The 17,270-nt window shown below is 38.6% G+C and overlaps 1 protein-coding gene across 4 annotated transcripts in view; it reads right to left on the reverse strand.

The window, feature by feature from the left end:
• ctdp1 (CTD (carboxy-terminal domain, RNA polymerase II, polypeptide A) phosphatase, subunit 1) overlaps positions 1-17,270 on the reverse strand; it is a 96,337-nt gene that overhangs the window by 43,506 nt on the left and 35,561 nt on the right. For 3 of the 4 annotated variants that reach the window (XM_082520706.1, XM_082520707.1, XM_082520708.1), the window contains exon 12: positions 8,419-8,642. The exons of the other annotated variant lie outside the window; for it this stretch is intronic. In XM_082520706.1, coding sequence (XP_082376832.1) covers positions 8,419-8,642 — 224 coding nt within the window. The remainder of the gene's footprint in view (positions 1-8,418; positions 8,643-17,270) is intronic. 4 annotated transcript variants of the gene reach the window in all.

Consider the following 17,270-nt stretch of genomic DNA (forward strand, 5'->3'; position numbering starts at 1 on the left):
AGGAAGCCGGAGTACCCGGAGAGAACCCACACAAACACAGGGAGAACATGCAAACTCCACACAGAAAGGCCAACATCAGGCCATCAGAGTGGCCTGATGTTGGGATTGAACTCAGGAGCTTCTTGCTGTGAGGCAACAGTGCTAACCACTGAACCACCCCCTGCTGAACAACCAATTCAGAGAAATAAGCATGTTGCAGCTGCTGTTTCTGCCTCTATAGCCTCCTTTCTTATTAAATTCTGGTCAATTTATCAATGAATAAAAAAAGGAAAAAGAGCAGTATTAACCCACAATTATTTTAAAGCATAAGATCAATTTTTCCTCATCACAGATACATCTTTATCACCATCCAATACTGTCAGCAGTGAGTGCAGAACATGGTGGTTTGGAGCCAAGCAAATTGCAAACTACTGTGTGAAATACTGCTGTAAATTGAAATAATGACCTGACAGATGACATATGTAAAGAATATCAGCTGAGACCAGCCCCAGCAGCCCCAGCCCCAGTTCTTTCACCTGATAGCAAATTAACAAACCAAAGAGACTGCAAGACTATTTGGTTTAAAAGCTGGCTTCATTAAACTTACAAGTCAAACTAGATAGCATTTGTATTGCTTTACATAAAAATAAATACATATTAATAAGGCTCATTACATCATGTTCAATCTGGCAAAAATCTGTCACTCCTGTGTCTTCATCTAAAAAAACAGAAACCTCCATGCAGGGCACCCAACCCACAGAGTTTAACCAGTTATACTTTTACAGTAAGTCCCAGCCTAACATGTGCATGTGTGCTCTCATATATGTATTAAAGAGGCTACAGAAAGCAGTCTTAAACAAGACTAAACACCGATCATTCTTGAGTGTGAGGTCAGTAATAAATGTCTCATCATGTCTGAATGAAGCCAATCAGAACATTAATATCTTGCTCGCCTTTGTCTGAATGTTCCATTTTCCACAAATGAAAACGTCAACAGTGCAACCCTGCTGAAACCCTGCTTTGAACTGAAAGATGTTGACATGCCAATATGCTATAAAAAAAAAGAAAAATACCAATGTGAGCCAATGATGAGCAGCAGTTCTTATGAAACATCCTATATAAACCATGGTTTCAACTGTCAAGCCACTTTTCAGACATAGATTCCTTTATTTTAATGACATCACCTCAACATGTCCACATGAGTCACTAAGGCAGGGGTGTCAAACGTACGGCCCGCGGGCCGGATCAGGCCCGCAAATGGCTTTAATCTGGCCCATGAGATGATTTTGTAAAGTATAAAAATGAGCATCAATTTTTCAATAAACTAACTGCTGTTCCAATTGTGTCCATTGGATGGCGCAATAGCAATTGTGAGCTACTTTGTTTTGCCTGCGAAATTTAAACCCGATGTGCTTTGGCACCCTTATTTCCCCAATATGTCTCTGTCAAAAAAAAGAAAAGTGGATGCGGAGTGCAGAGTGTTCCAAGAAAAATGGTCATCCTCCTATTTATTCACGGACGTGAATGGGAAAGCTGTATGTTTGGTGTGTTCCCAGCATGTTGCAGTGCTGAAAGAATATAACCTCCGTCGCCACTATGTGAGTCTTCATGCCGACAAATATGACAACTTTCAAGGACAGCGGAGAAGAGAGAAGGTGAATGAACTGTTGGCGGGTCTGAAGAAACAGCAGTCTGTGTTTACTCACAGCTGAGACAGCAGTGATGCTGCAGTGAAAGCTAGCTACCTCATTGCTAACAAAATTGCACTAGCTTCAAAACCATTGAATTCAGTTTTGAAAAATTCAGGTTCATCCCTCTTCCGCAGTGACCCTCAAAACCTCAAACCTTCTTGTATAATCTTAAATCTGTCAGAGTGTTTCTCCTCATCAAAAATCTTTCACATCAATCCCGACCAGCAGCTAATGACACCAACAAATCCCCAGGAGGGCTGAAAAACACCAGCCCACTGGATTTTTTTCTCTGTCTTCAAAGACTTTCTTACTCTTTTATTAAAGACATTTCATGTTGTCACAGAAAGTTAAGACAGATGGGGTTTGGGTGATTTTGACTGAACAAGATGAGTAAATTCTTCCTTTTGCTCTGTAGTTAATTCGCGGAGACAGTAATGAAACTGTTCAAAACACATCAGCAACAACCCAGAGGAACACTCTCTAAAAGGAAATGCATCCAGATTATCCATAAGTCATTCCTACACTTCTTGCTGCAGAATACTTACTAATATTGAGTCCTTGTTCAACCCGACCCTGTTAACTGTTTATTAAAAATAGTCAACTCTTTCCAAGGTTACTGAGATTTGAAGTTAAACTTGTCTTTTTAATTCTACTATGTGAAGAATTATAAAGTGTAAACATAACACAATGAAAAGACTTTTGTGGAAACTTCTGTGTAAAACTCAAAAATTTTTGTTTGGCAGCAGCTGACGGATATCTGAGAGCTGATATTTTCTGCACAAAGACTTAGCTTAATGTTTACTATTAGCTGTTTAACGCAACATTTGAAAAGAGTGCTTTATCTGGATCACTTTATGTGAAACAGTACATAGCCTACTTCCTGATGTGAGCAATCATTCCTTATTATTATTATTATCCATCTTAAATGTCAAAATTCTATTTATTTACCTTAAAGACAATGACATGTAGGACTTGGGTTAGCATGAACATTTTGTGGTTAAATAAGTTGTATTAAAGACACAGGTGGTGGCCTGGAAACATAAATAGTTGAACTAGATACCAACTTCTAAAGCCCATTTCCACAAGACACTAATCCTTGATTGTAGCTGAAAACATGAAGAAAGATGGTGAGAAAACAAAAAACTATTCACTTTTAAGTTCAGGTCAGTTGCAGGTGAATTCAGCAACTACGGCACCATGATTGTTTCAACTCTAACAATGGATTTCTTTCGGTTTTACAACTAATAAGTTAGCTAATGAGTCTTATTAGCCAACTGTTCCTGTTAGCAATTTCCAAACCCATAAAGAAGGAGGAAAAAAAGAACAAGGCAAATGTTACAAATGATCTGTTTGACCTCTACAGCTTATATCCGTCCATTAGTTATAGATTGTGGAAGACTGATCGTTGTTGTTGCTGTACGTGTCCGATGTCAGCTGTGATTTGATGCTTTCTTGTTGGTGCAGGCTATAAAGCAGGAAATCAGCTCCCTGGTGTCTCCTTTGTCACACACAGAGAGAGCAGAGATGCACCAAGGCCAACACGGCTCTGCTTTTCCACTCATGCCTCACGTCTACAATTACAGTGAATTAACAGCACAGTATTAAATCATATATGAATTATATACACCCATAAAGCTGTCTGGATTAACAACTTTTGTGACCAAGTTCCAATATTTATACGTTACTTTGCTACATTGCTAAATTTATTATTGTGCTTCTAAAAGTTAAATATCCCCTCACCCACATTCGCTCACAGCAGACGGCTGTCACCAAATGCTCATTGTACAGTTTTTTTTCTGGATTATTGTAGAGTCTTTACACCTTACAATAAGGCGCCTTGAGGTGAGTGTTGTTGTATTGTATACAGACAAAAGTGAATTTAACTTATCTCACTAACTCACTGGTCTATTGTTGATTCTACATTATTGCTTCTTCTTTATCCACATCTGTATTTCAGTTTTGCTGCTATTTGCATCAGTTAGTTAGACAATAAAATGCACTGTGATGTACTGTGTGCACAGTCAACAAAGCAGAATCTCAACGGATCCCCTGCATGTGCCACATTACTTGCTGCCCTGAATGTGCACCGAGTCACAGCTGATTCACCAAAATAAAGCACTTTAAATCAGCAAACAAACAAACAAACAAGGGAGTGGAATCAGCCCAATGGAGATTCTTACAAGCTGTTCATCTTTCAGTGCATTTTAAAAAGACTGAGCATCTAATCACCAAGTGGAATGATTTGTGCAACTAAACAGCAAAACTGAATAAATCTACTGCGTTTTCTCAGATAGTTTTTGTCAGCTTTGCTCCTCAGAACAAAAAGTGCTGCTTTATTTCTTAAGAAACAAATTGCTGGCGCCGTAGGTGCAAATTCCCCGCTTTACAGGGTGTATTTCTAAAAAAAAAAAAATCTGATAAAAGCAGGACGTTATTATTTACCTGCAGTTAGCTGTCTAAATTTGGTGAACAGGAAGCTTGAAAAGAACCGTAATAAGAGCAGCGTTGTTTTCACTTTAAATGGAAACAAGAAAGGCTGAAGCAGATCCTGAATGATGGCAAGAACAAAACAGAGACATTTGCATCACTACAGTATCTTAGCAACAGATGTATGCCTGTTTTGTACCAAATACAAGGAAGTGGAAGAGCCAGGATGGAGACTGACAGAATGGCAACTATTAAGCCATCTCCCAGAGGACCAGAGGTCCCACTTACTCCGTTCTAAAACAGGAAGCCACTATATGAATTCTTCTAGAAATGTTAAACTGGGCAACAATAAAATCAAATACTTTTCTGTGTCAGACAGGAAAATTACATTAACAGGGTCTTGTAGACAGTCAGAGGCGGATACTGAGGATGTTTCCCCCCTCTCTAGTAAATGGCTCAGCTTTGCATCTTTGACATTTTAGAAATGGTGTTATGCAAAGTGTTTTATTTGGCCTCCTACTACACATGCAAATAAATACCTGCTAACAGAAAGACTCAACGTATGTACTGTCAAATCTGAACTATTATTCTGTTGGATTTATATAAAAAAAAAACATGTTACAAACTTACAAACTACTAATTGGAGGCAGAATAATAATCTTACCATCATGATTGTAGCAGCTGTAGCATTTATGTATGTATGTATGTATGTATACGTCTGGATGTATCCCATCTCCTCCTTCACGAATGAACTAATCTGAATAAAACTTTGCACAAACGTAGTTGCACATACAGTGATTATTAACATCTATATGATTTTTAAACAGGTTTATGGGGAATTTAAAGCCTTATTTTTCGTATTCATACTATGTTCTCTGTCAGCATCCATTTCACGTGTCACACTCTTTATGTTAGTTAACAGTAGGGCTTCAACGATTCATCGACTAATTCAAATAATTCAATCATAAAAAATTCTCCACACTAATTCTGTGCTCCGATGCTTCGGTCAATGCACGCTCTGCAGCGTGCAACTGTCACTATGGAAACATGAGCGTTTCAACCACAACTGAGGCAAAATGCAGACCTGCAATACAAACGTATTCAGGAGCAGCGTTTGAATAAAAGTCTGACAACATTCAGCCCACATGACTCCAGTTATAAACAAAAACACAGAGTCTGTTTGCACACCGCGAGAGCAAAGAGGCGGAGCCGCTACCGACACGGTGAGCACAGGTAGAGTGAAAGACGAACGCATTTCCAGCTGTTTCTATTAAAATATAAAGATAACCTGTGAACGTGGTCTGATACCAGACTGGTTAGATGATACAGCTTAATGAAGGCTTGTTGTGTTTTTGTTAGTGAAAGTTACATTTTCTGTTTAGTCTAAATTAATTTTATTTCTTTTAAGTTTGTTATTTTACCAAAAGATATCGCGACTATTGGAGAAAGCCTCAAGTCAAAGAACTGCATGTCTCAGGACTTAGACGCTGGCTTCAGTTTTCACCCTCAGAAGCTGCCACGAATTAATTTCTTGCATTAATTCATCATAAATGTTTATAAACAGTAAAATGAAAATTAAAAAAAACTACAGAAGGAGAAATATCAGTAGCTCAGATTTAAAATCAACACATGACACCTTCAAGCAGTTCAGCTTCAAAGTTGTTCTGTGCTGTTTTAAACGGTGAATGATTTGTATATGAGAACAATGCTGGTTCCTTTGTGGTACTTTACTATTATTTACACATGAAAACTAACTAGGCTAACTTGTAAAATATCAGTGGAAACTGGAGAGAAACAGTGGTCAGTCAAGCTAAACGCACAGAAAGGAATTCAACGCTCCTGAGTGCAATTTTAACCTCATACAACAAAAACCTGTGAGCTGAATATTCTTTACAAACAGAAACAGTTGTCAGAGCATCACAGTGGTGAGCACAGGGTGATATTATTAGACTGTCGCTGGTGTCTTTTCATGGAAGGAACCAAACACCTACCAGCCAATTTCAGTCCACACTGCTTTCAGAATCAAATTTACACCCCTTCCCCTTGTGTGTCAGGCTGTTTAATCATGTGCTGCTCCTCTGCACCACCGCACAGACTGGAGGTGGACTTGCAAAGGTTTTCAACAACCAGTAAACAACACTGTGGACAGTGCGTTTCAGGCTTCACTCATTAGCGGCAACCAAAGTTGTCGGACCAGGTGACAGATGGACTGACATGTCTGGGCAACCATGGATACTGAGCCACAGCCAAAACCATTCATAGGGAGAAAAAAGGAGAGGCTTCTGGGTGAATGCAGTGTAGAAAAATACTCAATTTTATGCTCTGACAGTCAGAGCAGTGAGGCTGAACGCTGAATTACACAAGGAAACCCAAGTCTTGAGAAAAAGGTGCAACGGTCAAATATTAGTGCTATTATCTAAAGAGCTCAGGGTGGAAGCTGTGGAGTTTCTCTGTCTACCTCGTCAAAGCTGGAGTTTAGCTTAGCAGATCTTTTCTTTATAATATACAACACAACAAATATTTAGGCCTGAAGTACATATTTAATACTTATACACAATTGCTAGGTGCATTAGGTACTAGAGGTGCTCAACAAAAGCACCATATGGAGTGGCAGAGGTAAAATGCACTAACAGGTGCAGTACAACACTACGCTGTATTTGAGTCAATAGAACAAATGACAGGAGTCCTGAAATTCAGAACGCAAAAGGAAACGAATATTTGAAATGAAAGGAGGGCGCACCTCAAGCCTCACAGTTAGATCAACACCCATATATAGGTTTAAAAAAACAAAAAACAAAAAACAAAAAACAAAACCCACAGTTTCGGGCCTCGGTGCGTTATCACAATATTCCTATGTAGAAATTATGCATTTACATTTTCCCCACTGCAGGTGTGCATTGCAGCCACTCTCCACACACTGTATTTGCAAATTTTAGCTTGTTTAGGACAACACGGCAATGGCATACTGTGAATACTGATTGACTTTAGTGATCTACTGCATTTTTGATTTTATTTTAAAATATATTAATTAGATGCATCATTAAAGGAAATGTAAAATTGAGTATGTAAAACAAAAAAAAATTCAGTATCATCAAAAATACCCAAAACATGTTTCAGCTAACTGTCTGCGTGTTAGCTGGCGGGCTACAGATCTATTTCACATATCTATTTGAAATGACACACAATAAGTGTCAAAGTCTTTAAGCCAGTTAGAACTTGTACACAGATATGCTTTTGCTAGCGATCAGCTAACTACAACTTAGCACAATGAGGCGATTAAATGAATTGGCTAACCTTATCTACTCAATACAGGATTTTGCTACACAAGTTAACATGCACACACTCCATGTTAGCACACATGAAGAGAAAGAAATATAGCTTAGTGTTGGAATTAATCCCAAAAATAAAACAATTCCATGATGAATGAAATGCAACTTTCATATCTGTAGTAGTATTATTTTAGAGGACTAGCAAATGTGGTGCATGCTTAGACAGAGGTTATTTACAACCCCAAAACATCCCTAAACTAAACTGTGGCAGTTTTATATTACCTTCTGCCATCCTAAAATATGTGTGCAAGTTGTAACATCCAGGAATATCTGTATTATTGATTGATATCTGTATTATTTAACCTTTACAATTTTTTTTTCTTATCTGGAACCAGATTGTCTGGGTCTAATTCATGCTTGCCATTTCCATCTCTTGGAGAGGCTTTTCATACATCAAAAAAATAGTTTTGGGCAGAATGCTTCTGTAGACTGCAGCGCATTTTAATGAGAAATGCTTAATTTCATAATAATCCACACTCTGAATGTACCAAAGACAGCAAAATACTTTGTCCTGTGAGATTAAACGCTGGCAGTCTGACGACTCGGCATGTTTTTCAGCAATAAGAGACTCTCATATGTTCAGAACTCTTCGAGCGCCTGCTGTCTGTTTGGAATTAGTCTCCATGGCAACGGACCAGACCGTCTGGCTTCAGCAAAGTAGTGCTGATGAAGTGGTGTGTTATGTTAATAGTCATCGGAGAAATAAGACCCTGAAAATATACAGTACATTTTGCAAGATTCCCCTATGGACTTGTTAAACTATAATTTAAGCTTAGCATACTTCTCACCTAGACATGTTTATGCAAGATGAGCATCACTGACAGTGAGTGCAAGCATCGGGGGGCAGTAATAGTAAATATCTGGCATGTAGATGGTTGTAACTTTAGAATAACTTTATGACTTCCCTCTATCCCACGATGCCTGTGTTTGAGGCCCAAAAAGCTGCAGCGGGGGGAGTTAAACGGCAAGAGATAAAAAGTTCTGTGCCTCACCTTGCCACACTTTGACACTGACTGGCCACATTGGATGGAGTCTGAAGCCTCTCATCGATGCTCAGCGCCTGAGGACCGAGTCTCCTTCCCACCGTCTGTCCAGCTCCTGCCTGCTGGTGCCGTTGCTGCTGCTCCTCTTCATCCTCCATCTCCTCGTTACCTGGCTTCTCCTTCCCTCGGCCCTCACTCTCGTTGTCGCTCTCCTCGCCTAAGATGTCATCCACCTATTATATTTTTGTTAAAAGGAGCTTTGTGAGCACATTTTTATCTTCTTTAACAGCAGCATGAATTCACACTGTAAATGCCACAAATACCCTTTTCATTTTGCATTTTGGCCTCCTCTCAAGTGCAAATTGGATTCATTAATTCCCTTCCTCCACGGAATACAAATTAAATCAACATGTCTTTATTTCTATAAGAAACATCTGGCAAATAATACATAAAGCTCCACTGAATCCTGGGAATCTTTAGTGAATATGGCTGTGAGAGAATGTCTGTTTATGCCCTCAGCCTTTCAGTGAAAATGCATTTAACAAATTCCAACCAAAGATTCGGTACGGAGGAACAGTTACACATCTACAGACATTGTGCATTACTGGAGAACACTGACATAAAGGACACTAAACAAAATACCTAAGAGAAAGGCCCATGACTGCAGCACATAAATTTGGATTTAAATATTTATTTCATGATAAGAATTGTTGTTTTCTTTTATTCATTTAAATTTCAGATCTTTATGTAAGACCACAAAAATTAACAAAGGATGTTATGTTTTCCTTTGGCTCATTTTTATGTGTTTTCCTATTCTCTCTAACCAACACACACACACACACACGCACACACTACTAGTTCTTTATGCTAATTAAAGCATGACCAAGAGCAAGGTAATAATGAGGTCAGTCTTTGTAACAGCTGTGAGCCAAAGGCTTCCAGGACACTTTCCTCTCTACTCTTGACTCTGAAATATCAAACAGGAAGCCTATCACGAATATGGTCATCTCAGGTACACAGCTCTGGCTCAGGAAGCCTCACTCATCACCTGCCTAAACCTTTTTTTTTTTTTTAAATTGAGGAGCAGCCAATCAGATGAAAGCTGGCTTAAAGGGGATGAGGAGCTACAGGAATCTTTTTTTTCAGGAAGTGAAAGAACTGAGGGACTGCACCAACATTATATAAGATAAATACAATATATAAGAATTTCTTAAGAGCTGTGAGCCTCCAAAAAGGAAAACATGAAACAGAAAATAAGTGTAGTGGGTGCCCAAATCTCTGGAGAGTACTGCAGCAAGGTAAAGATTAGCACATTTCATTGTTTGCCATTAAATTTCCGATGATGAAAAGCTCTATTAAAGGACTAATTCCTGTTCAAATTATCATCAAGGAGAACCTCGTACATTAGTCTGTTCGGTTGATCCACTACAGATTCTAATTATGCATGTAATTATATCTGGAAAGCACTTTTCCTTTTCCATATAATTGGGTAATATGCTGTACTGTAATGACGGTGATTAAAGTTGGAGGGATTAAAGAAGCTGGAATCAGATGTTTGATGCAGGTACTGTTGTATTAGTTCAAAGATAAACAAAATAAAATAATATTAATAATCTAATTATGTGCTGCTTATTTTATGTCTTCCTTTGTTTATCCTATATAACTCTCATAAGGATTACAGTTTAACATTGGTTTATTTCCTGGCTTGTTAAATTAAATTAGAGAGACGGTTGCACTGTCAAACAGTCAATGCCATACAAACTTCCTGTAAAAATGTCAACTTTTATTTTAATATTTCCATTTTGATGAATTTTATCAAAAAGTTAATTAAAAAATATTACACTATTTTAAAAAAAACAACAACAAAAAACCAATAACAAAAGCTCATCAATCCTTTATTGTATTAGCTGCTCAATTTATAATGGCAATGGCTACGGACCAACAAACTACCCAACTGGCTGCTTTCAGATCAATAGGAATGAATATAGCCTCAGCAAATGTCCAGTCTTTGACCTTAACAAGCATCAAGCTGAAAGTGAGATTAATGAGAGGGGCGTAAGTCAGGATCACGTCTGACATCAAACCAGGTTTTGTTGGTGCTTACATGAACAACACAGTGTGCCTTGGTTAAGGTAGAGGGTAAAAGTGCCAGTAGTAATAAGTCTGATGTAAAAATGGAGAAAGAAAAATTTTTAAAAAGGAGGTCAGGTTGTTCCTCGTGTTCCATTTGCTGAATCAAATTTGAATCAGCTTAACCCTTTAGGGCACCAATAAATTGCAGTGTAAGACAAATAAAACAGTTTTTCTTTTTATGTCTGTCAGGAAAACAAATGAATATTCATCATTAATTCCTTCTAAAATATGATCATCTCAGTCCAGTCTGCCCACGACGATCTACCATGAAAGCGAACACTAACAATGGTTTAGCCTCGTCTCTGTGGCAGCTGCTAAGGATTTAAATGGGTTCTATTTTTCTGTTACTACAATCAAAATATGAGGGACAGATGGGCTGTTTATTAAAAAGCAGAACAGTGTAAAAAACATTTGTAAAAACTGGCTTAGGAAAGCTATTTCATCTAAATAAAGTTAACATTCTCAGGTTTACAGTTATGATAAACAGACATTTGAACCAACACATATGAGGTTCTGACACTGCAGCTACTATATTTAACCTTGATGGAAACAAGCACTTCACCAGACTGCAGTGTCACAAACAACCAGCCTAAAGACTACGGTTGATGTGCTGGAGGTCCTTCCCGGCTGTGGAAAAGAACAAAATTATAATATACAAAGATACTGGCAGTCAATGATACTACTCCTCAGGCTCCTAGTAGATATACCTGTGGTAACAATTTCAAACTCCTCGTCGCCTTGTTCTCGAGTTATTGCATTCACAAACTCGGGAGTCCACGCTGCCCGCCTGCTCACCCGGCAGGGTGACAACAATACCCTATCGGCCTTTCATAGCTGAGGGGTAAAAAGCTGAAGTGAAACTGACTTTAAAAGCAATGAAAAGCACCAACAGCAGCTTCTTGCACCTCTGCTGTTTGTAGTGAATTCTGTTCCCTTCCACTTCACAACCAATCGGCATTAGATCTACGCATTAAGTCATCCAAATTGAACTGCATTTTTGGAGGACTGAATCGGAGTATGTTTGTGTAGGCTGCAAACCGCTCAGCCATCTTAGGCTCTGTGCAGCCAAATACTTTAGCAAAAAGGACATTCAATTAGATTCTATTTATATATCAAAACTTTAAAAAAAATACAATAATAAAGAGAAAACTTAACAATCACATGACCGCCTTTGGACAAGCACTAACAGTGGGAAGGAAAACTTCCATGAACATATCCAGAGTATCCCGTGTCAGAAAGCCAAAAATGGAGCAATATTTTCTTAATTTGTAACTAAACATGATTTCTCCTTTCTTCCTGATAACTGAACAGGTGTTCAAATGACACGAAATGACTCTACTTAGATTTGGTGCCAACATTTGGAATCTACAACTAGCAAGCTCTCTTTTTCCGAAGACCATCTTCTAAAAAAAGAGCCAGTTAGCCTAGCTTGCATATCTCAGCTCCTAACTTACTCGGCTAACTAGCAAGTACCAAATTTGCACAATAGTTACCCTAAAATGCTCAACAGTTTGATGAGTAAGACCTACCTACATCACAACACAATGGAACAGGGAGTAATGGCATGCTTATTAAGAAGTTTTGAAGGAGCGTTGTGCTCTCAGTGATACATCTCAGGCTCTGGCTTACAAATGTTGCCAAATCACAGCACATGAAACACCTTCAAATCTGCTCACACTGGCATCAAGAATAGGGTTGAGTGACCTCATTAGTACCATCCCATTATTCCATTATTATGACACGTTAAACTAGCATCTCTACAAGTTAGTTAAGCAAGGGAGCTGAGGTCTGTTTTATCCGAGATCTCTACACAGTGAAAATTACTTTGCAACCACAAACCTCGCACCCCCCTAATGGCCAATAAAAAGAAAGCGGGTTTCAGGTACTTTTCAGATCCAGAAGCTACATATATCTTTAATACAGTCTACCATAAGTAGAGTTACTGACACAAAACTAGAACAAGGCAGATTCAATGTAATATAAATGTGCAAAACAACATTTGATCACTGATCATATCTGTTATTAATCTCTGTCTCTCTTCCACAGCATGTCTTTATCCTGTTTTTCTTCTTTTGCTCCAACTTGTCGCAGCAGATGGCCCCGCCCCTCCCTGAGCCTGGTTCTGCCGGAGGTTTCTTCCTGTTAAAAGGGAGTTTTTCCTTCCCACTGTCGCCAAAGTGCTCACAGGGGGTCATATGATTGTTGGGTTTTTCTCTATATCTATGAAGCGCTTTGAGGCGACTTTTGTTGTGATTTGGCGCTATATAAATAAAATTGAATTGAATTGAATTGAAACAATCAGCCATTGGCACGAAGCTAATGGCTGATTGATATTACATTCTACCATTATAAAAGGTATGCCAGTAGAGCAGAATAGCAGTAGTATAGGTTCTTAGAAAACAGGTCTTTATTCCACAGACAGGGGAAAAAGCACAGTATGTATCAATTTAAGAGCAAAACACTTACATGTACTGTGTGTGCATCAGAACAGTTCCTGTCTGCTACTCACCATGGAGCCACTGTACAGAAAGCCCCGTCGGCTTCTGATCATTTCCTTTCAAAGACCAATGTACAGTTCACTCTGTCAGGTAGGGTTCTTACAACCTTGGCAGAAACGGAAGCATTAACAATCCTCACAAAGAGCAAGGCAAACTTCCCACAGATTTTTCTCCTTTTTTTTCTCTCCTGGATATAATCAAAGGCCAACCAAAGAGCCCACCGTCAAACTTTTCAAAGCACAGCACGACGCCCCCTCAAAGCTTGTTTAGAGGCATGCTTTTGGTCTCATCACTGCAAGCTGGAAGTAGTGAGTGAATAAGTTTAGTGCAAGTGCGATTACAGGGAACGGAATCTATTTACAGCTAAATATCTCTGCTGCTAAACTATTGTGTTCGCCTTGTTTTTGACCCTCCCAAAGTTGACTGTGATGATAAATGTGTTCGAGGGAGGTGGCGAAGAGGTGAAGGAAACAGACTAACGACACAAGAACATGTTTTGATTATCACTCAGTCGTAGGATGCAGACAAACCACAGTAAATGTATCGTGTTTTACAGAATAGAAGATCACCTGTGGCAAATATTCTTTTGGCCGTTCACAGGCTGCCAAAGCAGCTGCGACCTGTTGAGAAACACTTCACGAGACATTTGAGTCATCTGGATCCAATTCTTTGAGCCCTGTAAAGCTGAGGTGGCTATTCAGCATTTGTTTTCTTTTTTAACAGAATGATGATAAAATACTCGGAGTTACAAATGTGATTTGATTAGTTACTTGACATCAATACCGGTTTAAAAGCACAGAGCAACAATGAGTATCACGCTCACAGTCTGAAGCAGCAGCTTGGAGCTTTAGATTTAGTTTACCTTTGCAGAGTTGTAGTTCAAATGTAAGCTAGCAAGTTGCAACACCACATTTGTGCTCTGTCCATTGCTGACAGGCATGCATGGCTTCCCAGCAACACTAAAATACGCCCCCCCCCCAAAAAAGGCACTTGTTGCAGTGACAAATGGTTAAAACTAGGGTACAGCTGTGCAAAAATAATCTTGCAATAACTGGATCGGCTGGAAAATCTAAAGTAAGGCAAACTAATAAAAGGCACATGCAGAGATGCCCATCTACAAACAAAGAGTCACAAAATATCTGACAGTGACTTCGCTGACTGTTGTTTGTTGATGTTATTTATGAAGGAGCAGCTCACATTTTTTAATATGTACGCTCAGGGCCATCTAAAAATGTCAGCTTTTGTTTTGTAGTCTCTGGCAGGTTGATGGCTTATTTAAAAAAGAAAACAAAGAAACTGCAGGACGCAACATGTGGGGAAAAAACAAAAAAACCCACTAAAAACACAAAGGATACAAAAGCATATTTAAAAGGACCACAAACAGAACAATGACAGCTGTTACTCAAGATTACAGCTTGTAAGCATTAGGATATAGAAATCATTAGGAATTAAGCTGCATTGTTCTGAAAGACAGGTTTCCTGCCATAATACATTTATTCATACAAGACAAATAATTGTTTGGTTTTTTTAAAGAACATTTCTTCAATCATTTGTTTTAATCTCCCTGATTACTAATAATGGGCATCAGCCAAACTTTTATTTACACTTCTGCTTTCAATCTGTGCAGGTCCTACAGTGTTCAAAGCTGGAGTAGCAACACATAGTAATTATACCACAAAAATGCCAATCAGAATCAATACTGGAATTATTAATCAGAAGAAAAAACCCCTGCAGAACTCAGAACCACCTGATCATAAGCAACCAATAAAGCTTTCTGACTGGCAGATGCTTCAATTAATCGACTGACCCTTTAAAATCAAAGTCAGTCAGGTCTTTACATCCAACATGTTGCCTTTGAGAACCAACGACTCAGCTACTGTCTGAGTTGTGTGTCTCTCAAGCACAGATCTAAAATTCCGCTTTTTAACTCTTAACTTTAAGATTCATATACTGAGAAATAAGCCGACAGTCAATTATGATCAAACAAAGGGCAGCAATTAGAAGAAGCCTTTACTTGGGGGAGCACTGAACAGATGTTGCCCGGCGGAATGAGTATTAGCTTGGGCTGAGGTCAGCTTAAAGAAAATTAGCAGCCATTGATCAAATTTCTGCTCTGACATCTTACTTTGCATAAAGTATCTCTTACACCTTACCAGGCTGGTCTTTTACAGTCCACTGCTATTTGTCATTTTGTCTCCATTATTATATGTGATGGCATTTAATAAAGGTTTTTCTATCCATCAATACCAAAGACTTACATGAATAATACCCAAAAATTTTAACAACCTGACATAGATGGATGTTCATTTTAGCCACATTAGCTCCTAATTGAGTAGTCTTTCAAGAAATACATCAACCTCCTCCACCTATGGAGCTACGTAATGTTTTTATTTTTTTTTTTTTAAAATGCATGGTCTACTGTGAGTTTATTATTACCATCATGTATTAATTTCACAATGCCAAATAAGACAACAGCTTAATCATTATGATGCTAAATAAATTATCACTGCCTTCTGTGAAGATCAGACTACAAGACAAGTGTGATGTAGGTCCTGTACACGTTCTAGCCAATTACACCTTTTCTCTTCTGTCAACAGAACAACCCTTGGTGAATAGCTGCAGACTTGCAACTGCTCTCTATACAAATACATTTTATTAAAGGGTTTTATCATGACTACAGACAACTTTTTCAGTGGTGGTTTAGTTCCTCTTTAATGGTGAAGGAATAACTGAGGCCAATGAAATGGCCTTTGTGAATGTTACTGAACTTTTTATCCAAAATATCAGCTGCAACAGGATAAGGAAAAGCAAGAGACAACAGCAGACGGCTCTACTTGAACAAACTAACCAGTTAACCTTTTCATTAAAGACTTGCCAGCTGATCTAGGAACTCCAGGGTTTCTCCAGTGTTTTTTCAGGGCATCGCAGCCTTAAGTTGACCCCTGTGTTTTTTCTAGACCAGGTTTGGCCAACTCCAGGCCTCACGGGCCGGTGTCCTGCAGGTTTTAGACATCACCCTGGGTCTACATACCTGAATCAAATGATTAGTTCATTACCAGGCCTCTGGAGAACTTCAATACATGCTGAGGAGGTAATTTAGCCATTTAAATCAGCTGTGATGGCTCAAGGACACATCTAAAAGCTGCAGGGCACCGGCCCTCGAGGCCTGGATTTGGACCCCACTGTTCTCAACAAAAGCGATCCTTACAACCCTTAAATTTGCTAACGCTTAAAATGCATCTTATTAGATCTACTGTTCCCGTGAACTGTTTATGCACACACATAAAGACAGCTTGGAAAAAAACCTAGAGATAAAATACAATTGAATAAAGAACAAGGCAAACGTTACGGCTTAATACAGTTGTACGTGTGTGTATGATTGGATGGGTACTTAATAAGGTAACTAAATTATTCATTGAGTCAGTCATATAAAATACCTTTACTGTGACTCTCACTGGTGCTCTTTGTATTGTATACAATCCAGTCTGTAGTCATACCAGTGTAACTGACAACAGATAATGTTGCTGCTGCAGGAGCAGGAGATGGCACTGATCTTTCAAAATGTGCAGCAAAAACAAACAAAAACACAGCAGCATTCCCTCACCAGCCTCAGTCACATACAACTATGAAAGACTTAGCTTACCTTAATTACCAAACAGAAGTGGACAGTAGGGGTGGGTGATATAGACTCAATATTAATTAATTCCAAAGAGCTGCAGTCACAGATGACAAACTTTCTAATTTAAAGTGAGAATCTATTGCTTTAAGCTGCCAGCAGCAGCATTATAGTGCAATAATAGTATATAGTAGTAATATTAGTATAATAACAGCAATATATCCTTAAACCAAAAATAAGTAAGAGAAAAATTGCCTAGCTAGTGTTTTCCCTGGTAATTTTTGGAACAAAGCATAAGGCTGATATGTGGCTGTTTTTCACACCAGGGAACAAAAAAAGCATAGTGTTGCTATAGCAACGACTTTGCTATACAATGTAAACATTTATACTGGTATTATTACGGACAATGTGAGCCTTAGTGGACAGACATAAGCACAACAGCTAAAACAAAATTACATTAAAAAAATTTTCTTTAATCTTTCCTGATTTATTCTTTATGCCTAAGATTTGTCTTATTCAATCAATTTTTACCTGTGTAAAAATGGCACACCTTTCTTCTCCTCCACTCTTCATTGTGACCTCCACAAAGAGGATGCACCGATGGAAAAAAAAAC

Source organism: Aulonocara stuartgranti (genome assembly GCF_965226115.1).
Source record: "Aulonocara stuartgranti genome assembly, chromosome: 22".
Lineage (NCBI taxonomy): Eukaryota > Metazoa > Chordata > Actinopteri > Cichliformes > Cichlidae > Aulonocara > Aulonocara stuartgranti.